The 25,689-nt window shown below is 42.1% G+C and overlaps 1 protein-coding gene across 2 annotated transcripts in view; it reads right to left on the reverse strand.

The window, feature by feature from the left end:
• TRAPPC12 (trafficking protein particle complex subunit 12) overlaps positions 1–25,689 on the reverse strand; it is a 496,716-nt gene that overhangs the window by 192,018 nt on the left and 279,009 nt on the right. For both annotated transcript variants that reach the window (XM_053709729.1, XM_053709728.1), the window contains one exon: positions 6,088–6,160. In XM_053709729.1, the coding sequence (XP_053565704.1) occupies positions 6,088–6,160 (73 nt within the window). The remainder of the gene's footprint in view (positions 1–6,087; positions 6,161–25,689) is intronic.

The raw sequence follows: 25,689 nt of genomic DNA on the forward strand, positions 1-25,689 counted from the left end.
TGTGACCCTTACCTCCAGTAATGTCAGCAATAATTTCCTTCAAACCAGGCCCGAATAAGGTCTGCCCCTTGAAAGGAATGTTGAGTAATTTAGACTTCGAAGTCACGTCAGCTGACCAGGATTTAAGCCATAGCGCCCTACGCGCTTGGATGGCGAATCCGGAATTCTTAGCCGTTAGTTTAGTCAAATGAACAATGGCATCAGAAACAAATGAGTTAGCTAGCTTAAGTGTTCTAAGCTTGTCAATAATTTCAGTCAATGGAGCTGTATGGATGGCCTCTTCCAGGGCCTCAAACCAGAATGCCGCCGCGGCCGTGACAGGCGCAATGCATGCAAAAGGCTGAAAAATAAAACCTTGTTGAATAAACATTTTCTTAAGGTAACCCTCCAATTTTTTATCCATTGGATCTGAAAAAGCACAACTGTCCTCAACCGGGATAGTAGTACGCTTTGCTAAAGTAGAAACTGCTCCCTCCACCTTAGGGACCGTCTGCCATAAGACCCGTGTAGTGGCGTCTATTGGAAACATTTTTCTAAATATAGGAGGTGGGGAAAAAGGCACACCCGGTCTATCCCACTCCTTGCTAATAATTTCTGTAAGTCTTTTAGGTATAGGAAAAACATCAGTACACACCAGTACCGCATAGTATTTATCATGCCTACACAATTTCTCTGGTACTGCAACTGTGTTACAGTCATTCAGAGCAGCTAATACCTCCCCAAGCAACACACGGAGGTTCTCAAGCTTAAATTTAAAATTAGAAATCTCTGAATCAGGTTTCCCCGAATTAGAGATGTCACCCACAGACTGAAGCTCTCTGTCCTCATGATCTGCATATTGTGACGCAGTATCAGACATGGCCCTTACAGCATCTGCGCGCTCTGTATTTCTCCTAACCCCAGAGCAATCGCGCTTGCCTCTTAATTCAGGCAACCTGGATAATACCTCTGACAGGGTATTATTCATGATTGCAGCCATGTCCTGCAAGGTAATCGCTATGGGCGTCCCTAATGTAATTGGCGCCATATTAGCGTGCATCCCCTGAGCGGGAGGCGAAGGGTCTGACACGTGGGGAGAGTTAGTCGGCATAACTTCCCCCTCGTCAGAATCTTCTGGTGATATTTCTTTAGTTAAAGACTGATCTTTACTGTTTAACGTGAAATCAATACATTTAGTACACATTCTCCTATGTGGCTCCACCATGGCTTTCAAACATAATGAACAAGTAGTTTCCTCTGTGTCAGACATGTTTAAACAGACTAGCAATGAGACTAGCAAGCTTGGAAAACACTTTAAACAAGTTTACAAGCAATATAAAAAACGTTACTGCACCTTTAAGAAACACAAATTTTGTCAAAATTTAAAATAACAGTGAAAAAAGGCAGTTACACTAACGAAATTTTTACAGTGTATGTAACAAGATAGCAGAGCATTGCACCCACTTGCAAATGGATGATTAACCCCTTAATACCCAAAACGGAATAATAAAAGAAAAACTTTTTTTTTTTTTTTTTTTTTTAAACAGTCACAACAACTGCCACAGCTCTACTGTGGCTTTTTACCTCCCTCAAAAACGACTTTGAAGCCTTTTGAGCCCTCCAGAGATGTCCTGGATCATGCAGGAAGAAGCTGGATGTCTGTGTCTGTAATTTTTGCTGTGCAAAAAACCGGCAATATAGACCCCTCCCACTCATATTACAACAGTGGAAAGCCTAAAGAAACTGTTTCTAGGCAAAATTCAAGCCAGCCATGTGGAAAAAAACTAGGCCCCAATAAGTTTTATCACCAAATACATATAAAAACGATTAAACATGCCAGCAAACGTTTTATATTAAATTTTTATAAGAGTATGCATCTCTATTAATAAGCCTGATACCAGTAGCTCTCACTGCATTTAAGGCTTTACTTACATTAGTTCGGTATCAGCAGCATTGTCTAGCATATTCCATCCCTAGAAAAATATTAACTGCACATACCTTATTGCAGGAAAACCTGCACGCCATTCCCTCTCTGAAGTTACTTCACTTCTCAGAATATGTGAGAACAGCCATGGATCTTAGTTACTTCTGCTAAGATCATAGAAAACGCAGGCAGATTCTTCTTCTAAATATTGCCTGAGATAAACAGTACACTCCGGCACCATTTAAAAATAAACTTTTGATTGAAGAATAAACTAAGTATAAAACACCACACTCCTCTTACGACCTCCATCTTGGTTGAGGCTTGCAAGAGAATGACTGGGTATGACAGTTAGGGGATGAGCTATATAGCAGCTCTGCTGTGGGTGATCCTCTTGCAACTTCCTGTTGGGAAGGAGAATATCCCATAAGTAATGGATGATCCGTGGACTGGATACACTTAACAAGAGAAAAGGAGGGTTCCTCCACTGAAGGAGGTTAAGTAACTGAAGTCTCAGACTCAGAAAGTTTACCCTCTGAAGTTACAGAAGTTAACTCATCGTCAGATAGCTGGGATTAGTAGCTAAATCTGACAAATATTTAGATGACTCTAGGTCAGGAGAACTATGTTTAACCTTTCACTTGTGTTTGTTAGAGCGAGGGAAGGCACTCAGGGCTGCAGACACCTGATTGTAACTGTGCGGTAAAGTCTGCTGGAAAAAAGCCCCCTCCAGATGGAGGATTAGTTGAGCCGCGGGGAACTGCATGTGGAGCGGGTAATGTAGAGAGGGTAGTAATTTCTCGGGACCCAGATTCCTGAGAAGATGACGGCTCAGAAGGGCTAATAGGGCTATAAGTATTAGCAGGCTTGTCTCCCTTCTTAGACTTTAGAACAGTGTTTAGGCAAATGGGACAAAATTGAGCAGACGGGCAAACCACAGCCTCCTCACAATATAAACAGGAATTATTAATCGGTACAGAAGGAGCAGGACCTTCTAATGTAGTGTCAGAGTCCTCCATAGCTTTGTTTATACCCACAGAAAGACAATCTAAAAGAAACATTTTTATTTAAAAAATGGCACCTTAATACTCCCAATGGCTGGGGCACTCATCACCTCCTAGGCCCACACAGCTAACAGTGAAAACGCTCTCCTCTGGAGTAATGTCTGCAGCAGGATCTTAGGAAATAAAAGAGACCACACAAGGTCACGTGGTACGTAAGACAGGACCTTCCCTGCTATTAAAAAGGGCGCCAAGCTATTATGAGCTGCACTACACTTCAAAAACTAAAGTAAAACCTGTTTGTTCCAAGCCAAAAACACACAACCTATGAGCCTAGAAAAATTCTCACATTAAGCAGATATGAATCCTCAAACTGTTCAAATAATCTCCCTGCAGCAGATATTAACCATTGATCCTATTGAGGTATAAAGGAACCACACTGTGAGCCTGTATAGAGTTTTAAAATGGATATATAAAAAATGGTCTTACCCTCCAGGATCCATGCTGTGGAACAGGCACAGCCTCTCAAGTTTGACAGTCTTTCATCAGCACTTCTGACATGGACTTGAGTGTGTAGCAGCAAGCAGTGAAACTCGTCAACACTGATTGCTCAGGAGCTGCGAGCGACAGTCTGGATGGGTTCGCAGAAAAACTTTCCATGCATCTCCAGACTCTACCTTTCATCAATACTCTCACCGAGAGGCTGACATGATTACTTAAAACTCCAGTTCTTTCTCGAAGGGAACGAACATACCCATACATGACTATCCAAATCTTCTGACACTTCTCTGCCAACTCCAATAGTGACGAAAGGCAAAGAATGACTGGGGCATAGGGGAAGTGGGAGGGATATTTAAGCCTTTGGCTGGGGTGTCTTTGCCTCCTCCTGGTGGCCAGGTGTTGATATTCCCAACAGTAATGAATGAAGTCGTGGACTCTCCCTGCCTTATGGAAGGAAAAGAATTACAAAACATACCCATATACACCCCTCTGACAAACACTGTACTTTGAGTGGAAACCGGCCCTCAATATAGACTGAAAACCCCTCTCTCTGAAGAATCAAATGCATATCTACACTCTTCAACCACCTCCAGCGGAGGCAAAGTAAAGTATGTGTGGGGTGGGAGTGGTTTTATGTAGCTCTTGGGGTTTGGGAATCTTTGCCTCCTCCCCTTGGTAGAGAAGAGTAATTCCCCAAGAGTAATGGATTGTGGACTCTCACCACATGTATGAAAGAAATACTGAACCCCCTTCAGGCCAGCACTACCAAAAAAGTATTTGTAATGGTACAAATCGACTACAAATAGTTTTGAGGTTTAAATGTCCTTTTAAGTTCATTCAATAGACAGAGCCATCCATGGGTAAAAAAAAAATACAGCACAGAATTAAACATCTTTACAGTTGTATAATTAGCATTTTTTTTTTAGAACACTCAACTCATACATTATACTAAAAATTTAAATGAAATATAGACAGGGCAAAACTACCTTTCACAGAAACCAGAAAAGTGAAGAGACAATAACCAGTAGAAATTAAGTTTTGGAAATGATTAAGTCAAAGGTACTAAGATGATACAAATATATATTTTAAAATTCTTCAACATTATTGAGCTGTATTTGAATTACATTTCAGAATAGATGAATTTATTACCTAAACAGCAAAATTATGAACGATTCCTGAAGGAGTGTTTGGCCAGGGTAAAGTAGAGCTCCCTTCTAATATGCCAGCTTTTCTACTGTGCATTAATATGCCCATCTTGTTTTTATAGATCTATATGATTTAAAATCCAGTACAATCTAATACTCATGCTTCATTCAATAAATCAAATCTAAATTTAAAATATCTTTTAGGCAGCCTTCCAAACATTAAAACGATCCCTAAAATGCTGCAGCCAATTTTACCAATTAGATAGTAAAGTTATTTGGAAGCAGAAATACTGGCATTTAACTCTACTATGTTCTTAAGGGATGAGTTTTGAAAAATGATTTAAGTGATGGCTGGCCAAACTAGACCTCAAATGGAAGGATGCTTTATAATTTATAGCCAAACATGAGAGATATATGCCCCGCAGATTTAAATTCAGAAACATTGCTCAGTATCTGATGTGCAAGGGAATACTTGCCCGCAGAATTTATTGACCTTCTATACTAGGCTGACACAGAACTCATTTTCAGAGTCTTCCAAAAATGACTTCCAATCTATTTTGTTACTCTCTGTGGGTGAAACAGTTATTGTAACTGGCTCTCATAGTTATAAGCCTATGTGTCCTCTTCAGTTTTGCTATAGTCTACATATTATGTTTAGAAGATTAACAAAAATGCTTACATTATTATATACATCTGTGGCTGTAGATGAGAGATTGTTAATTATAAAATATTTGTAACCAGACAAAAATACACACCTGAAGATAGAAGTGTGATACATGACCTAATCGAAGATAAGAATACTGACTGTGGGAGTGATTTATAAGTACAGAACATCATCGTCTTACATAAGGTACGGCTGCCACAATGAGCTTTCAAGCTTTTTAATTGCTCCTCGACATGTCACCATCTAAAATAAATATTGTTTTTTTGCCACAGCTTAATTTCACATTAAGAACCCATGTCACTTGAGCTTGCTCATGGGAAGCACATGGTTGCACTACCCACAACATAATTCTTTTATTCACTCAGGTCTCAAATGGCAAAAACACCATTTTGTAGTTTAAGAATGGGTGGAATAAAATTTTTGACTAAAAAATAATAATAGAATTATTAAAGACATTAATTGGTTTAACTAAAAGTTTGGCGTTTCTCAAAGTGATGTTAAATGGGGAAAATACACTCTATGAATCAGAAATGTATTAAGAAAATTGTCATACTTATTACACATTTTTATGTTCTGGGTGATGGATTTGGCCATTATAGGTATCTCCAAAAAGGTATCTTTTGAATGGATGAACAAGTAATATATTGCTGATATGGGCAACACACAGAATGAGAGCAGATGGTTATTAAATGCAAAGTGCAATCTGCAAATGTAACCAAATCCTAACCACATAAGCATTTAAAAACATTGTTATCAAACAGCTTGTGCTGAGTATTAACAAGAGGAAATGTTGTATCAGACTATATGTTTAATGAAGTAAAAACAACATGGAACAACTGCTCTTATAGGTCATTGATAATAAATGAAAATACCAACCTTGTTTGTTACTTTGAGTCATAGTAATCATGCTTCCATCTTCTGCTAGTCCTTTTTCCAAGTTATCCAATATCTGCAAAAAATCTTTAAATAAATCATCCCAAATTACACTTCCAAGTAGAACACCTATAAAAACACAGACTTAGGCAACGTAATTTATATAAATATAAAGGATTCCATATTTGGAGGGGGAAATTATGTTACGACTGCTAAGATTTCTCACACTGACTACAATTACACAATGAATCCTTAATTATTTGACCCAATGACATCAGAAACATGTCTTCAGTGAAAAGAAAAAAGTTATGCTTACCTGATAAATTCATTCTATTTTATGATGGTGAGGGTCCATGAATGAACATGTGTGGGAATTGCCCTCCTGACCACTAGGAGGTGTTAAATACCCCAACACACCAGAGCTTTAAATCCCTCCCACTTTCCAATTGCTAATTTCTAAGCCCTTGAAAACCCCCTCTTACCTCAGGACATTTTGACAGTTTTTCACTTCTAGAGGATGTTAGTTCATGTGTGCCATAGAGATAACATTGTGCTCATGCACACAGAGTTACCTAGGAGTCAGCACTAATAGGCTAAAATGCATGTCTGTCAAAATAACTAATATAAGGGGCAGTCTGCAGAGGCTTAGATACAAGGTAATCACAGAGGTAAAAAGTATATATTAATATAACTGTGTTGGTTATACAAAACTGGGGAATAGGTAATAAAGGGATTATCTATCTTTTTAAACTATACAAATTTTTGAGTATAAATTAAAACAGAATTGACCACACTGAAGAAGGATGTCAATAAACTGTGATCAAGAATAGAGTTTTTGGAAAAAATTAAATTTATATTTACCTGATAAATTTCTTTCTTTCTTGAAACGGTGAGTCCACGGATCATCATAATTACTATTGGGGAATATCACTCCTGATCAGCAGGAGGCGGCAAAGAGCACCACATCAAAGCTGTTAAATACCACTCCCCTTACCCACAGCACCCAGTCATTCGACCAAAGGGAAAGGAGAAAGGAAGTAATATAAGGTGCAGAGGTGCCTGAGGTTTATGTAAAAATAAACTGTCTGAAAATACAGGGCAGGCCGTGGACCGTGTCAAGAAAGAAACACATCAGGTAAGCATAAATTTCATTTTCTTTCTAATGACACGGTGAGTCCACGGATCATCATAATTACTATTGGGAATCAATACCCAAGCTAGAAGACACGGATGATAAGAAAGGGACCAGACAGTTAGCCTAAACAGAAGGCACCACTGCTTGAAGAACCTTTCTCCCAAAAACAGCCTCAGCAGAAACAAAAGTATCAAATTTGTAAAATTTAGAAAAAGTGTGTAAAGATGACCAAGAGTCAGCCTTGCAAATATGATCCACAGAAGCAGCATTTTTGAAAGCCCAAGTAGAAGAAACAGCCCTTGTGGAATGAGCCGTGATTTTCTCCTGAGGCCGCTGACCAGCAGTCTCATACGCCAAGCGAATAACACTCCTCAACCAACAAAAAAGAGAAGTAGCCGTAGCTTTCTGACCTTTACGTTTCCCAGAAAAAACAACATATAAGGAAGACTGGCGAATATTTCAATGCACAAACTAAATCCAGATTGTGCAACACACGTTCTTTATGAGAAGAAGGATTAGGACACAAAGAAGGAACCACAATTTCCTAATTAATATTCTTATCAGAAACAACCTTGGAAAGAAAACCTAATGCAGTATGAAGTACTACCTTGTCAGAATGAAAAATAAGAAAAGGAGACTCGCATTGCAACGCAGAGAGCTCCGAAACTCTTCAAGCCGAAGAAATAGCAACCAAAAACAAAACCTTCCAGGTTAACAACTTAATATCCAAAGAACGCATAGGCTCAAAACGGAGCCTGTTGGAGTGCTCTAAGAACTAAATTAAGACTCCAAGTCGCAAACTTAAACATAGGCCGAATTCTAACCAAGGCCTGACAAAAAACATAATTTATGCTTACCTGATAAATTCCTTTCTCCTGTAGTGTAGTCAGTCCACGGGTCATCCATTACTTATGGGATATTAACTCCTCCCTAACAGGAAGTGCAAGAGGATCACCCAAGCAGAGCTGCTATATAGCTCCTCCCCTCTACGTCACACCCAGTCATTCGACCGAAAACCAAACGAGAAAGGAGAAACTATAGGGTGCAGTGGTGACTGGAGTATAATTTAAAATTTAGACCTGCCATAAAAAACAGGGCGGGCCGTGGACTGACTACACTACAGGAGAAAGGAATTTATCAGGTAAGCATAAATTATGTTTTCTCCTGTTAAGTGTAGTCAGTCCACGGGTCATCCATTACTTATGGGATACCAATACCAAAGCTAAAGTACACGGATGACGGGAGGGACAGGCAGGATCTTTATACGGAAGGAACCACTGCCTGAAGAACCTTTCTCCCAAAAACAGCCTCCGAAGAAGCAAAAGTGTCAAATTTGTAAAATTTGGAAAAAGTATGAAGAGAAGACCAAGTTGCAGCCTTGCAAATCTGTTCAACAGAGGCCTCATTCTTAAAGGCCCAAGTGGAAGCCACAGCTCTAGTAGAATGAGCTGTAATCCTTTCACGAGGTTGCTGTCCAGCAGTCTCATAGGCTAAACGTATTATGCTACGAAGCCAAAAAGAGAGAGAGGTAGCAGATGCTTTTTGACCTCTCCTCTGTCCAGAATAAACGACAAACAGGTAAGAAGTTTGACGAAAATCTTTAGTTGCCTGTAAATAAAATTTCAGGGCACGGACTACGTCAAGATTGTGCAGAAGTCGTTCTTTCTTTGAAGAAGGGTTAGGGCACAATGATGGAACAACAATCTCTTGATTGATATTCTTGTTAGTGACTACCTTAGGTAAGAACCCAGGTTTAGTACGCAGAACTACCTTATCTGAATGAAAAATCAGATAAGGAGAATCACAATGTAAGGCTGATAACTCAGAGACTCTACGAGCCGAGGAAATAGCCATTAAAAACAGAATTTATGTTTACCTGATAAATTACTTTCTCCAACGGTGTGTCCGGTCCACGGCGTCATCCTTACTTGTGGGATATTCTCTTCCCCAACAGAAATGCAAAGAGCCCAGCAAAGCTGGTCACATGATCCCTCCTAGGCTCCGCCTTCCCCAGTCATTCGACCGACGTAAAGGAGGAAATATTGCATAGGAGAAACCATATGATACCGTGGTGACTGTAGTTAAAGAAAATAAATTATCAGACCTGATTAAAAAACCAGGGCGGGCCGTGGACCGGACACACCGTTGGAGAAAGTAATTTATCAGGTGTAAACATAAATTCTGTTCTTCTCCAACATAGGTGTGTCCGGTCCACGGCGTCATCCTTACTTGTGGGAACCAATACCAAAGCTTTAGGACACGGATGAAGGGAGGGAGCAATTCAGGTCACCTAAATGGAAGGCACCACGGCGTGCAAAACCTTTCTCCCAAAAATAGCCTCAGAAGACGCCAAAAGTATCAAACTTGTAAAATTTAGTAAAAGTGTGCAGTGAAGACCAAGTCGCTGCCTTACATATCTGATCAACAGAAGCCTCGTTCTTGAAGGCCCATGTGGAAGCCACAGCCCTAGTGGAATGAGCTGTGATTCTTTCAGGAGGCTGCCGTCCGCAGTCTCGTAAGCCAATCTGATGATGCTTTTAATCCAAAAAGAGAGAGAGGTAGAAGTTGCTTTTTGACCTCTCCTTTTACCAGAATAAACAACAAACAAGGAAGATGTTTGTCTAAAATCCTTTGTAGCATCTAAATAGAATTTTAGAGCACGAACAACATCCAAATTGTGCAACAAACGTTCCTTCTTGAAACTGGATTCGGACACAAAGAAGGCACGACTATCTCCTGGTTAATGTTTTTGTTAGAAACAACTTCGGAAGAAAACCAGGTTTAGTACGTAAAACCACCTTATCTGCATGGAACACCAGATAAGGAGGAGAACACTGCAGAGCAGATAATTCTGAAACTCTTCTAGCAGAAGAAATTGCAACCAAAAACAAAACTTTCCAAGATAATAACTTAATATCAACGGAATGTAAGGGTTCAAACGGAACCCCCTGAAGAACTGAAAGAACTAAATTGAGACTCCAAGGAGGAGTCAAAGGTTTGTAAACAGGCTTGATTTCTAACCAGAGCCTGAACAAAGGCTTGAACATCTGGCACACGCTGCCAGTTTTTTGTGAAGTAACACAGACAAGGCAGAAATCTGTCCCTTCAAGGAACTAGCAGATAATCCTTTCTCAAACCTTCTTGAAGGAAGGATAGAATCTTAGGAATTTTTACCTTGTCCCAAGGGAATCCTTTAGATTCACACCAATAAGATATATTTTTTCCATATTTTGTGGTAAATTTTTCTAGTTACAGGCTTTCTGGCCTGAACAAGAGTATCAATGACAGAATCTGAGAACCCTCGCTTTGATAAGATCAAGCGTTCAATCTCCAAGCAGTCAGTTGGAGTGAGACCAGATTCGGATGTTCGAACGGACCTTGAACAAGAAGGTCTCGTCTCAAAGGTAGCTTCCATGGTGGAGCCGATGACATATTCACCAGGTCTGCATACCAAGTCCTGCGTGGCCACAGCAGGAGCTATCAAGATCACCGATGCTCTCTCCTGATTGATCCTGGCTACCAGCCTGGGGATGAGAGGAAACGGCGGGAATACATAAGCTAGTTTGAAGGTCCAAGGTGCTACTAGTGCATTCTACTAAGAGTCGCCTTGGGATCCCTGGATCTGGACCCGTAGCAAGGAACCTTGAAGTTCTGACGAGAGGCCATCAGATCCATGTCTGGAATGCCCCACAATTGAGTGATTTGGGCAAAGATTTCCGGATGGAGTTCCCACTCCCACCGGATGAAATGTCTGACGACTCAGAAAATCCGCTTCCCAATTTTCCACTCCTGGATGTGGATTGCAGACAAGTGGCAGGAGTGAGTCTCCGCCCATTGAATGATTTTGGTCACTTCTTCCATCGCCAGGGAACTCCTTGTTCCCCCCTGATGGTTGATGTACGCAACAGTCGTCATGTTGTCTGATTGAAACCGTATGAACTTGGCCTTTGCTAGCTGAAGGCCAAGCCTTGAGAGCATTGAGTATCGCTCTCAGTTCCAGAATATTTATCGGTAGAAGAGATTCTTCCCGAGACCAAAGACCCTGAGCTTTCAGGGGTCCCCAGACCGCGCCCCAGCCACCAGACTGGCGTCGGTCGTGACAATGACCCACTCTGGTCTGCGGAAGCTCATCCCCTGTGACAGGTTGTCCAGGGACAGCCACCAACGGAGGTGAAACTCTGGTCCTCTGATTTACTTGTATCGTCGGAGACAAGTCTGTATAGTCCCCATTCCACTGACTGAGCATGCCACAGTTGTAATGGTCTTAGATGAATTCGCGCAAAAGGAACTATGTCCATTGCCGCTACCATCAAACCTATTACTTCCATGCACTGCGCTATGGAAGGAAGAGGAACAGAATGAAGTATTTGACAAGAGTTCAGAAGTTTTGATTTTCTGGCCTCTGTCAGAAAAATCCTCATTTCTAAGGAGTCTATTATTGTTCCCAAGAAGGGAACCCTTGTTGACGGAGACAGAGAACTTTTTTCTACGTTCACTTTCCACCCGTGAGATCTGAGAAAGGCCAGGACAATGTCCGTGTGAGCCTTTGCTTGAGGAAGGGACGACGCTTGAATCAGAATGTCGTCCAAGTAGGTACTACTGCAATGCCCCTTGGTCTTAGCACCGCTAGAAGGGACCCTAGTACCTTTGTGAAAATCCTTGGAGCAGTGGCTAATCCGAACGGAAGTGCCACAAACTGGTAATGCTTGTCCAGGAATGCGAACCTTAGGAACCGATGATGTTCCTTGTGGATAGGAATATGTAGATACGCATCCTTTAAATCCACCGTGGTCATGAATTGACCTTCCTGGATGGAAGGAAGCATAGTTCGAATGTTTCCATTTTGAACGATGGAACCTTGAGAAACTTGTTTAGGATCTTGAGATCTAAGATTGGTCTGAATGTTCCCTCTTTTTTGGGAACTACGAACAGATTGGAGTAGAACCCCATCCCTTGTTCTCCTAATGGAACAGGATGAATCACTCCCATTTTTAACAGGTCTTCTACACAATGTAAGAATGCCTGTTTTTTTATGTGGTCTGAAGACAATTGAGACCTGTGGAACCTCCCCCTTGGGGGAAGCCCCTTGAATTCCAGAAGATAACCTTGGGAGACTATTTCTAGCGCCCAAGGATCCAGAACATCTCTTGCCCAAGCCTGAGCGAAGAGAGAGAGTCTGCCCCCCACCAGATCCGGTCCCGGATCGGGGGCCAACATCTCATGCTGTCTTGGTAGCAGTGGCAGGTTTCTTGCCTGCTTTCCTTTGTTCCAGCCTTGCATTGGTCTCCAGGCTGGCTTGGCTTGAGAAGTATTACCCTCTTGCTTAGAGGACGTAGCACTTGGGGCTGGTCCGTTTCTGCGAAAGGGACGAAAATTAGGTTTATTTTTGGCCTTGAAAGACCTATCCTGAGGAAGGGCGTGGCCCCTTGCCCCCAGTGATATCAGAGATAATCTCTTTCAAGTCAGGGCCAAACAGCGTTTTCCCCTTGAAAGGAATGTTAAGCAATTTGTTCTTGGAAGACGCATCCGCTGACCAAGATTTTAACCAAAGCGCTCTGCGCGCCACAATAGCAAAACCAGAATTTTTCGCCGCTAACCTAGCCAATTGCAAAGTGGCGTCTAGGGTGAAAGAATTAGCCAATTTGAGAGCACGAATTCTGTCCATAATCTCCTCATAAGAAGAAGAATTATTATTGATCGCCTTTTCTAGCTCATCGAACCAGAAACACGCGGCTGTAGTGACAGGAACAATGCATGAAATTGGTTGTAGAAGGTAACCTTGCTGAACAAACATCTTTTTAAGCAAACCTTCTAATTTTTTATCCATAGGATCTTTGAAAGCACAACTATCTTCTATGGTATAGTGGTGCGTTTGTTTAGAGTAGAAACCGCCCCCTCGACCTTGGGGACTGTCTGCCATAAGTCCTTTCTGGGGTCGACCATAGGAAACAATTTTTTAAATATGGGAGGAGGGACGAAAGGTATACCGGGCCTTTCCCATTCTTTATTTACAATGTCCGCCACCCGCTTGGGTATAGGAAAAGCTTCGGGGGGCCCCGGGACCTCTAGGAACTTGTCCATTTTACATAGTTTCTCTGGAATGACCAAATTCTCACAATCATCCAGAGTGGATAACACCTCCTTAAGCAGAGCGCGGAGATGTTCCAATTTAAATTTAAATGTAATCACATCAGGTTCAGCTTGTTGAGAAATTTTCCCTGAATCTGAAATTTCTCCCTCAGACAAAACCTCCCTGGCCCCCTCAGATTGGTGTAGGGGCCCTTCAGAACCAATATCATCAGCGTCCTCATGCTCTTCAGTATTTTCTAAAACAGAGCAGTCGCGCTTTCGCTGATAAGTGGGCATTTTGGCTAAAATGTTTTTGATAGAATTATCCATTACAGCCGTTAATTGTTGCATAGTAAGGAGTATTGGCGCGCTAGATGTACTAGGGGCCTCCTGTGTGGGCAAGACTGGTGTAGACGAAGGAGGGGATGATGCAGTACCATGCTTACTCCCCTCACTTGAGGAATCATCTTGGGCATCATTTTCTCTAAATTTTGTGTCACATAAATCACATCTTTTTAAATGAGAAGGAACCTTGGCTTCCCCACATTCAGAACACAGTCTATCTGGTAGTTCAGACATGTTAAACAGGCAAAAACTTGATAACAAAGTACAAATAACGTTTTAAAATAAATCGTTACTGTCACTTTAAATTTTAAACTGAACACACTTTATTACTGCAATTGCGAAAAAGTATGAAGGAATTGTTCAAATTCACCAAAATTTCACCACAGTGTCTTAAAGCCTTAAAAGTATTGCACACCAAATTTGGAAGCTTTAACCCTTAAAATAACGGAACCGGAGCCGTTTTTATAGTTAACCCCTTTACAGTCCCTGGTATCTGCTTGCTGAGACCCAACCAAGCCCATAGGGGGAATACGATACCAAATGACGCCTTCAGAAAGTCTTTTCTATGTATCAGAGCTCCTCACACATGCATCTGCATGTCATGCTTCTCAAAAACAAGTGCGCAATACAGGCGCGAAAATGAGACTCTGCCTATGATTAGGGAAAGCCCCTAGAGAATAAGGTGTCCAATACAGTGCCTGCCGGTTATTTTACATAATTCCCAAGATTAAAATAATTCCTCAAGGCTATGGAGTATAAAATATAAATCGATTTAGCCCAGAAAATGTCTACAGTCTTAGAAAGCCCTTGTGAAGCCCTTTATTCTTTCTGTAATAAAAATGGCTTACCGGATCCCATAGGAAAATGACAGCTTCCAGCATTACATCGTCTTGTTAGAATGTGTCATACCTCAAGCAGCAAAAGTCTGCTCACTGTTCCCCCAACTGAAGTTAATTCCTCTCAACAGTCCTGTGTGGAACAGCCATCGATTTTAGTAACGGTTGCTAAAATCATTTTCCTCTTACAAACAGAAATCTTCATCTCTTTTCTGTTTCAGAGTAAATAGTACATACCAGCACTATTTTAAAATAACAAACTCTTGATTGAATAATAAAAACTACAGTTAAACACTAAAAAACTCTAAGCCATCTCCGTGGAGATGTTGCCTGTACAACGGCAAAGAGAATGACTGGGGAAGGCGGAGCCTAGAGGGATCATGTGACCAGCTTTGCTGGGCTCTTTGCCATTTCCTGTTGGGGAAGAGAATATCCCACAAGTAAGGATGACGCCGTGGACCGGACACACCTATGTTGGAGAAAACAGAACTTTCCAAGATAACAGCTTGATATCAATGGAATGAAGGGGTTCAAAACGGAACACCCCGTAAAACATTAAGAACTAAGTTTAAGCTCCACGGTGGAGCTACAGGCTTTAATCCTAGCCAAAAGCCTGACAAAAAGCCTGACGTCTGGAACTTCTGACAGACGTTTGTGTAAAAGGATGGACAGAGCTGAGATCTGTCCTTTAAAGAACTTGCAGATAAACCCTTTTCTAAACCTTCTTGAAGAAAAGACAATATCCTAGAATCCTAACCTTACTCCATGAGTAACTCTTGGATTTGCCACCAGTGTAAGTATTTACGCCATATCTTATGGTAAATTTTCCTGGTAACAGGTTTCCTAGCCTGTATTAAGGTATCAATTACTGACTCCGAAAATCACGCTTTGATAAATCAAGCGTTCAATTTCATGCAGTCAGCTTCAGAGAAATTAGATTTTGATGTTTGAAAGGACCCTGAATTAGAAGGTCCTGTCTCAGAGGCAGAGACCAAGGTGGACAGGATGACATGTCCCTAGATCTGCATACCAGGTCCTGCGTGGCCACGCAGGCGCTATTAGAATCACCGATGCTTTCTCCTGTTTGATCCTGGCAATCAAACGAGGAAGCATCGGGAAGGGGTGGAAACACATAGCCATCCTGGAAGGTCCAAGGTGCTGTCAAAGCATCTATCAGGACCGCTCCCGGGTCCCTGGACCTGGACCGTAACAAGGAAGCTTGGCGTTCTGGCGAGACGCCATGAGATCCATATCTGGTTTGTTCCCAACGTCGAAGTATTTGGGCAAAGACCTCCGGATGAAGTTCCCCACTCCCCGGATGAAAAGTCTGGCGACTTAGGAAATCCGCCTCCCAGTTCTCCACGCCTGGGATGTGGATCGCTGACAGGTGGCAAGAGTGAGACTCTGCCCAGCGAATTATCTTTGATACTTCCATCATCGCTAGGGAACTCCTTTGTCCCTCCCTGATGGTGATGTAAGCCACAGTCGTGATGTTGTCCGACTGAAACCTGATGAACCTCAGAGTTGCTAACTGAGGCCAAGCCAGAAGGGCATTGAGAACTGCTCTCAATTCCAGAATGTTTATTGGAAGGAGAGTCTCCTCCTGAGTCCCATGATCCCTGAGCCTTCAGGGAATTTCCAGACAGCGCCCCAACCTAGTAGGCTGGCGTCTGTTTGTTACATTGTCCAGTCTGGCCTGCTGAAGGGCATCCCCCTGGACAGATGTGGCCGAGAAAGCCACCATAGAAGGGAATCTCTGGTCTCTTGATCCAGATTCAGCATAGGGGACAAATCTGAGTAATCCCCATTCCACTGACTTAGCATGCACAATTGCAGCGGTCTGAGATGTAGGCGTGCAAAAGGTACTATGTCCATTGCCGCTACCATTAAGCGATTACCTCCATGCATTGAGCCACTGACGGGTGTTGAATGGAATGAAGGGACACGGCAAGCATTTAGAAGTTTTGTTAACCTGTCCTCTGTCAGGTAAATTTTTCATTTCTACAGAATCTATAAGAGTCCCCCAAGAAGGGAACTCTTGTGAGTGGTAGAGAGAACTCTTCTCTTCGTTCACTTTCCACCCATGCGACCTAGAAATGCCAGTACTAACTCTGTATGAGACTTGGCAGTTTGGAAGCTTGACGCTTGTATCAGAATGTCGTCTAGGTACGGAGCTACCGATATTCCTCGCGGTCTTAGTACCGCCAGAAGAGAGCCCAGAAACCTTTGTAAAGATTCTTGGAGCCGTAGCCAACCCGAAGGGAAGAGCTACAAACTGGTAATGCCTGTCTAGGAAGGCAAACCTTAGATACCGGTAATGTTCCTTGTGAATCGGTATGTGAAGGTAGGCATCCTTTAAATCCACTGTGGTCATGTACTGACCTCTTTGGATCATGGGTAAGATTGTCCGAATAGTTTCCATTTTGAACGATGGAACTCTTAGGAATTTGTTTAGGATCTTTAAATCCAATATTGGTCTGAAGGTTCCCTCTTTTTTGGGAACCACAAACAGATTTGAGTAAAAACCCTTGTCCGTGTTCCGACCGCGGAACTGGGTGGATCACTCCCATTAGTAAGAGGTCTTGTACACAGCGTAGAAACGCCTCTTTCTTATATCTGGTTTGTTGACAACCTTGAAAGATGAAATCTCCCTTGTGGAGGAGAAGCTTGAAGTCCAGAAGATATCCCTGAGATATGATCTCCAACGCCCAGGGATCCTGGACATCTCTTGCCCAAGCCTGGGCAAAGAGAGAGAGTCTGCCCCCCACTAGATCCGTTTCCGGATCGGGGGCCCTCACTTCATGCTGTCTTAGGGGCAGCAGCAGGTTTTCTGGCCTGCTTGCCCTTGTTCCAGGTCTGGTTAGGTTTCCAGCCTTGTCTGTAGCGAGCAACAGCTCCTTCCTGTTTTGGAGCAGAGGAAGTTGATGCTGCTCCTGCCTTGAAGTTACGAAAGGCACGAAAATTAGACTGTCTAGCCCTTGGTTTGGCTCTGTCTTTAGGCAGGGCAATGGCCTTTACCTCCCGTAATATCAGCGATAATTTCTTTCAAACCGGGCCCGAATAATGTCTGCCCCTTGAAAGGTATGTTAAGCAATTTAGATTTATGAAGTTACATCAGCTGACCAGGATTTTAGCCACAGCGCTCTGCGCGCCTGAATGGCGAATCCGGAATTCTTAGCCGTAAGTTTAGTTAAATGTACTACGGCATCAGAAATAAATGAATTAGCTAGCTTAAGGGTTTTAAGCTTGTGTGTAATGTGTAATCTCATCTAATGAGCTGAGTCAAGGGTCTCTTCAGAGACTCACAACCAAAATGCTGCCGCAGCAGTGACAGGCGCAATGCATGCAAGGGGTTGCAATATAAAACCTTGTTGAACAAACATTTTCTTAAGGTAACCCTCTAACTTTTTATCCATTGGATCTGAAAAGGCACAGCTATCCTCCACCGGGATAGTGGTACGCTTAGCTAAAGTAGAACCTGCTCCTCCACCTTAGGGACCGTTTGCCAAAAGTCCCGTGTGGTGGCGTCTATTGGAAACATTTTTTCTGAATATAGGAGGGGGTGAGAAAGGCACACCGGGTCTATCCACTCCTTAGTAACAATTTCAGTAAGTCTCTTAGGTATAGGAAAAACGTCAGTACCGCAAAATATTTATCAACCTACACATTTTCTCTGGGATTGCAACTGTGTTACAATCATTCAGAGCCGCTAACACCTCCCCTAGTAATACACGGAGGTTTTCCAGCTTAAACTTAAAATTTGAAATGTCTGAATCCAGTTTATTTGGATCAGATCCGTCACCCGCAGAATGAGCTCTCCGTCCTCATGTTCTGCAAATTGTGACGCAGTATCAGACATGGCCCTAGCATTATCAGCGCACTCTGTTCTCACCCCAGAGTGATCTCGTTTACCCCTAAGTTCTGGCAATTTAGACAAAACTTCAGTCATAACATTAGCCATGTCCTTGTAAAGTGATTTGTAATGGCCCGCCCTGATGTACTTGGCGTTACAATATCACGCACCTCCTGAGCAGAAGATGCAGGTACTGACACGTGAGGCAAGTTAGTCGGCATAACTTCCCCCTCGTTGTCTGGTGAATGTTGCTTAACATGTACAGATTGGCTTTTATTTAAAGTAGCATCAATGCAATTAGTACATAAATTTCTATTGGGCTCCACCTTGGCTTTTGAACATATTGCACAAAGAGATTCCTCTGTGTCAGACATGTTTAAACAAACTAGCAATTAGACTAGCAAGCTTGAGAAATACTTTTCAACTGAATTTACAAGCAATATGCAAAACGATACTGTGCCTTTAAGAAGCACACAAAAAAACTGTCACTTTGATATAACAATGAACCGGTTTAGTTATAGCAATCAATTTTTCATATGAAATGCATTAATTTAGCAAAGGATAGCACCCATCAGCAAATGGATTATTAACCCCTTAATACCAAAAACGATTGACAAATAAATACGTTTTTTATCACAGTCAAAGCACAGTCTCACAGGTCTGCTGTGAGTGATTACCTCCCTCAAACTAGTTTTGGAGACCCCTGAGCTCTGTAGAGACGTCCTGGATCATGCAGGGAGGAATAAGGGAAGACTGTGACTGAATTTTTAATGCGTAGTAAAAGCGCCAAAAATAGGCCCCTCCCACTCTTAATACAGCAGTGGGGAAGCTCAGTAACTGATTTTATGCAAAATAAACGACAGCCAAGTGGAAAATAATGCCCATAAATTTTCACCAAATACCTCAGAGAAAAAAACGATTAACCTGACAGTAAACGTTTTAAATATATGAATAAGAATAAAAGCCTGTTGCTAGTCGCTATCACTGCAGAGAGGCTAGTTATATGTAAATAGTATTTTCTTAGTGAAGTGCCATTCCCCAGAAATACTTTGGTGCCAACATACATACATAACAGCCTGATACCAGTTACTACTACTGCATTTAAGGCTGTACTTACATTATATCGGTATTAGCAGTATTTTCTCAGTCAATTCCATTCCTTAGAAAATAATATACTGCAACATACCTCTTTGCAGGTGAACCCTGCCCGCTGTCCCCTGTTCTGAAGTTACCTCGCTCCTCAGAATGTCCGAGAACAGCAAATGGATCTTAGTTACGTCCGCTAAGATCATACACAAACTCAGGTAGATTCTTCTTCTAATACTGCCTGAGAAGAAACAACACACTCCGGTGCTGTTTAAAATAACAAACTTTTGATTGAAGTAATAAAAAACTAAATTTAATAACCACACTCCTCTCACACATCCTATCTATTAGTTAGGTGCAAGAGAATGACTGGGTGTAATGTAGAGGGAAGGAGCTATATAGCAGCTCTGCTTGGGTGATCCTCTTGCACTTCCTGTTAGGGAGGAGTTAATATCCCATAAGTAATGGATGACCCGTGGACTGACTACACTTAACAGGAGAAAGACTGAACATCTGGCACAACCGCCAGGCGTTTATGTAACAAAATAGATAAAGCAGAAATTTGATCCTTCAGGGTACTAGCAGACAAACCTTTCTCCAGACCCTCCTGGAAAAAAAGACAAAATTATAGGAATCCTAACTCTACTCCAAGAATAGCCCTTAGATTCACACCAATACAGATATTTATGCCATATCTTGTAATAAATCCTTCTAGTCACAGGCTTATGCGCCTGATTCATCAGCGTCTCAACAACCAAATCAAGCATTCAATCTCCAAGCAGTCAGCATCAGAAAAACGAGATTTGGATGAAGGAAGGGACCCTGAAGTAGAAGGTCCTTCCGCAACGGAAGACTCCACAGTGGAGACTACAGGGAGTGCAGAATTATTAGGCAATGAGTATTTTGACCACATCATCCTCTTTATGCATGTTGTCTTACTCCAAGCTGTATAGGCTCGAAAGCCTACTACCAATTAAGCATATTAGGTGATGTGCATCTCTGTAATGAGAAGGGGTGTGGTCTAATGACATCAACACCCTATATCAGGTGTGCATAATTATTAGGCAACTTCCTTTCCTTTGGCAAAATGGGTCAAAAGAAGGACTTGACAGGCTCAGAAAAGTCAAAAATAGTGAGATATCTTGCAGAGGGATGCAGCACTCTTAAAATTGCAAAGCTTCTGAAGCGTGATCATCGAACAATCAAGCGTTTCATTCAAAATAGTCAACAGGGTTGCAAGAAGCGTGTGGAAAAACCAAGGCGCAAAATAACTGCCCATGAACTGAGAAAAGTCAAGCGTGCAGCTGCCAAGATGCCACTTGCCACCAGTTTGGCCATATTTCAGAGCTGCAACATCACTGGAGTGCCGAAAAGCACAAGGTGTGCAATACTCAGAGACATGGCCAAGGTAAGAAAGGCTGAAAGACGACCACCACTGAACAAGACACACAAGCTGAAACGTCAAGACTGGGCCAAGAAATGTCTCAAGACTGATTTTTCTAAGGTTTTATGGACTGATGAAATGAGAGTGAGTCTTGATGGGGCCAGATGGATGGGCCCGTGGCTGGATTGGTAAAGGGCAGAGAGCTCCAGTCCGACTCAGACGCCAGCAAGGTGGAGGTGGAGTACTGGTTTGGGCTGGTATCATCAAAGATGAGCTTGTGGGGCCTTTTCGGGTTGAGGATGGAGTCAAGCTCAACTCCCAGTCCTACTGCCAGTTTCTGGAAGACACCTTCTTCAAGCAGTGGTTACAGGAAGAAGTCTGCATCCTTCAAGAAAAACATGATTTTCATGCAGGACAATGCTCCATCACACGCGTCCAAGTACTCCACAGCGTGGCTGGCAAGAAAGGGTATAAAGAAGAAAATCTAATGACATGGCCTCCTTGTTCACCTGATCTGAACCCCATTGAGAACCTGTGGTCCATCATCAAATGTGAGATTTACAAGGAGGGAAAACAGTACACCTCTCTGAACAGTGTCTGGGAGGCTGTGGTTGCTGCTGCACGCAATGTTGATGGTGAACAGATCAAACACTGACAGAATCCATGGATAGCAGGCTTTTGAGTGTCCTTGCAAAGAAAGGTGGCTATATGGTCACTGATTTGTTTTTGTTTTGTTTTTGAATGTCAGAAATGTATATTTGTGAATGTTGAGATGTTATATTGGTTTCACTGGTAAAAATAAATATTTGAAATGGGTATATATTTGTTTTTTGTTAAGTTGCCTAATAATTATATGCACAGTAATAGTCTCCTGCACACACAGATATCCCCCTAAAATAGCTAAAACTAAAAACAAACTAAAAACTACTTCCAAAAATATTCAGCTTTGATATTAATGAGTTTTTTGGGTTCATTGAGAACATGGTTGTTGTTCAATAATAAATTAATCCTCAAAAATACAACTTGCCTAATAATTCTGCACTCCCTGTATGACATTTCCACCAGATCTGCATAATAGATCCTGCGAGGTCAGCGGCGCAATGAGAATCACTAACACCCTCTCTTGCCTGATCCGAGCAATGAACGAGGAAGAAGGGCAAACGGAGGAAACACGTATGCCAGACTGAACTTCCAAGGAACTGCTAGAGCATCTATTAGACCTCGATCCCGTACCTCGAAGCTTGGCATTGTGACGAGATGCCATAAGATCCAACTCTGGTTGACCCCACCTGAGAATGAAACTGGAAAACACTTCTGGATGAAGTTCCCATTCCCCCGGATGAAAAGACTGTCTACTCAGAAAATCCGCTTCCCAATTGTCCACCCCTGGAATGTGAATCGCAGACAGACAGCAATTGTGAGTCTCTGCCTACTGAATAATCCTAGCTACATCCTTCATCGCCAAGGAACTTCGAGTTCCCCCCTGATAATTGATGTAAGTCACTGATGTTATATTGTCCGACTGAAATCTGATAAACAGGGTTGAAGCCAATTGAGGCCAAGCTAGAAGAGAATTGAATATTGCCCTCAGTTCTAGGACATTTGTAGGAAGAACAGATTCCTCCAGAGTCCACAGACCCTAAGCCTTCAGAGAACCTAAGACAGCTCCCCAACCCAGCAGACTGGCATCCCTGGTCACGATCACCCAGTTAGGCCTGCAAAAACAGATTCCCTGGGAAAGACGCTCCTGAGACACCCACCACAGAAGAGAATCTCTTGCAGACTGATCTAGAACAATCTTTGGAGACAGATCTGTATAATCCCTGTTCTACTGTCTCAGCGTGCATAACTGCAGAGGCCTGAGATGGAAACGAGCAAACGGAATGATGTCCATGACTGAAAACATCAGACCAATAACCTCCATACACTGGGTTGAAGCTTGCATACCTCCCTGATCCCAGGTGCTGGAATTTTCTTTGGACTTCATACACTGGGTCACCGACGGCCGAGGAGAGGACTGAAGAGCAAGAACATTTTTTACTTTCTTGCCTCTGTCAAAAAAATCTTAATTTCCACAGAATCTATAATGATTCCCAAAAATACAACTCTTGTAACAGGAACCAAGGAACTTTTTCCTAAATTCACCTTCCAACTGTGGGAGCGCAGAAAAGACATCAACAACTCTGTGTGGGAGTTTGCTAGATGAAAAGATGGCGCCTGAACTAGAATATCGTCCAGATAAGGAGCTACTGCAACCCCCTGAAGTCTGGGTGCATTATTGCCAATAACGCACCCAAGACCTTTGAAAACACCCTGGGAGCTGTTGCAATACCGAAAGGAAGAGCCACAAACTGAAAATGCTTGTCTAGGAAAGCAAATCTCAGAAACTTGTGATGATCCTTGTGAATGGGAATATGTAGATATGCATCCTTCAGATCTGATCTACTGTAGTCATGAACTGACCCTCCTGGACTAGAGGTAGAATTGACCGAATAGTCTCCATCTTGAATGATGGAACCTTGAGGAATTTGTTTACCAATTTGAGATCTAAAATGGGTCTGAAAGTTCCCTCCTTTTTGGGAACAATAAATAGATTGGAATAAAACACTAGTCCCTGCTCCTGAACTGGAACAGGAACAATCACTCCCATGTCGGAAAGATCCTGAACACAATTTAAGAATGCCTCTTTTTTATCTGATTTACAGATAACCTTGACAGATAAAACCTGGCCCTGGGAGGAAAATTTTTGAACTCCAGCTTGTATCCCTGGGACACTATATCCACCACCCAGGGATCTGGAACATCCCTGACCCAGGCTTGAGTAAACAAAGACAGTCTGCCCCCCACACAATCCATACCTGGATCGGGGACAGACCCTTCATGCTGACTTTGAGTCAGCCGCAGGCTTCTTAGATTGCTTCCCCTTGCTCCAGGACTGATTGGATCTCCAAGAGGGCTTGGACTGGTCCTGTTTGGAAGAGGAAGATTTACCGGAAAAGTTACGAAAAGACTGAAAATTACTCTGACGACCCTTCTGTTTATTTCTCCTATCCGGAGGAAGAGAATGACCCTTCTCTCCCGTGATATCAGAAATAATCTCAGCCAAACCAGGCCCAAACAAGGTCTTCCCCTTGTAAGGAATGGATAAAAGCTTAGATTTGGATGATACATCCGCAGACCAAGGCTTTAACCATAAAGCCCTGCGTGCCAAAACAGCAAAGTCGGAGATCTTTGCTCCCAACTTGATGACCTGTAAAGAAGCGTCCGCAATAAAATAATTAACCAATCTTAAAGCCTTAAATGGACACTGAACCCAATTTTTTTCTTTTGTGATTCAGATAGAGCATGCAATTTTAAGCAACTTTCTAATTTACTCCTATTATCAAATTTTCTTCATTCTCTTGGTATCTTTATTTGAAATGCAAGAATGTAAGTTTAGATGCCGGCCCATTTTTGGTGAACACACTGTGTTGTTCTTGCTGATTGGTGGATAAATTCACCCACCAATAAACAAGTGCTTTCCATGGTCCTGACCCAAAAAAATAGCTTAGATGCCTTCTTTTTCAAATAAAGAAAGCAAGAGAACAAAGAAAAATTGATAATAGGAGTAAATTAGAAAGCTGCTTAAATTTGCATGCTCTATCTGATTCATGAAAGAAAAAATTTGGGTTCAGTGTCACTTTAATTCTATCTTGAATTTCCTCCAGAGGAGATTTCTGTTGAATAGAATCAGACAATGCATCAAACCAATATGCAGCTGCACTGGTAAGTGTAGCAATACACGCAACAGGTTGCCACTGAAACCCCTGGTGAACATACATCCTTTTAAGCAAAGCTTCCTATTTCTTATCCATAGGATCCTTAAAAGAACAACTATCCTCAATAGGAATAGTGGTCCTCTTAGCTAAGTAGAAATAGCTCCCCTCTACCTTAGGAAACCGTCTGCCAAGATTCCCTAATAGAGTCCGCAATAGGAAACATCTTCCTAAAAAGTGGAGAGGGGGGAAAAGGAATACCAGGCTTCTCCCACTCCGGTGCAAACTTTCTGAAACTCTATCTGGAACAGGAAAAACTTCCGCCACAGAAGGAACATCAAAAAACGTATTAAGTTTAACTATGACTGACAAATCAAAGTCATCCAAGTCAGCCAAAACCTCCCTGAGTAACAACCGGAGGTGCTCCAGCTTAAATCTGAAAGAAACAACCTCAGAATCAGCCAAAGGAGATACACTATCAGAGTCTGAAATTTCCCATTCAGACACTACAGAAATATCTTCTTCTTCAGTCCTGTGAGAAGAAACATTAGACATAACTGCAACAGAATCAGAAATCCTTTTGCGCTTACCCTGCAACACAGGAAAAGCAGACAAAGCCTCAGAAATAGCAGAGGATATGTGAGTAGACAAATCCTGCAAACAGAAACTAGCTTGAGACAAAACGCAGGGCACTGCATGTAATGAGGATTGAGATGAATGAGGAGAAAGCTGCGTTACAGCTTGAACAGGAGGCTCCTGAACAACAGTCTCCCCAGAAAAAGAAGGCTCCATATCAAAAAGCCTATCCCTATACTGAACAGTCCTCTCTATACATGAGGAACAGAAAAGGATAGGAGGCTCAACATTAGCATCTAAGCATAAGCTACATGTCACAGCTTGCAAGTCTTCTTGCTCCAATTTACACACAATAAAAAATTAACTTTGAATGAAAAAAACCTTTCACAAATAAAATGTTACTGTCACTTAAAAAAAAAAAAAAAGGCATCAGAAAACAGTGATATCACTTTTAAATGAGACCCCTGCAAGGCACCTCCACACCTCAACAAAACATTTGCTGAGGTGCTTACCTGACCTCCTCCCACCGGAATCGACACAGCAAACAAGAAAGAAAAATACTGCAC

Source organism: Bombina bombina, chromosome 4, assembly GCF_027579735.1.
Source record: "Bombina bombina isolate aBomBom1 chromosome 4, aBomBom1.pri, whole genome shotgun sequence".
Lineage (NCBI taxonomy): Eukaryota > Metazoa > Chordata > Amphibia > Anura > Bombinatoridae > Bombina > Bombina bombina.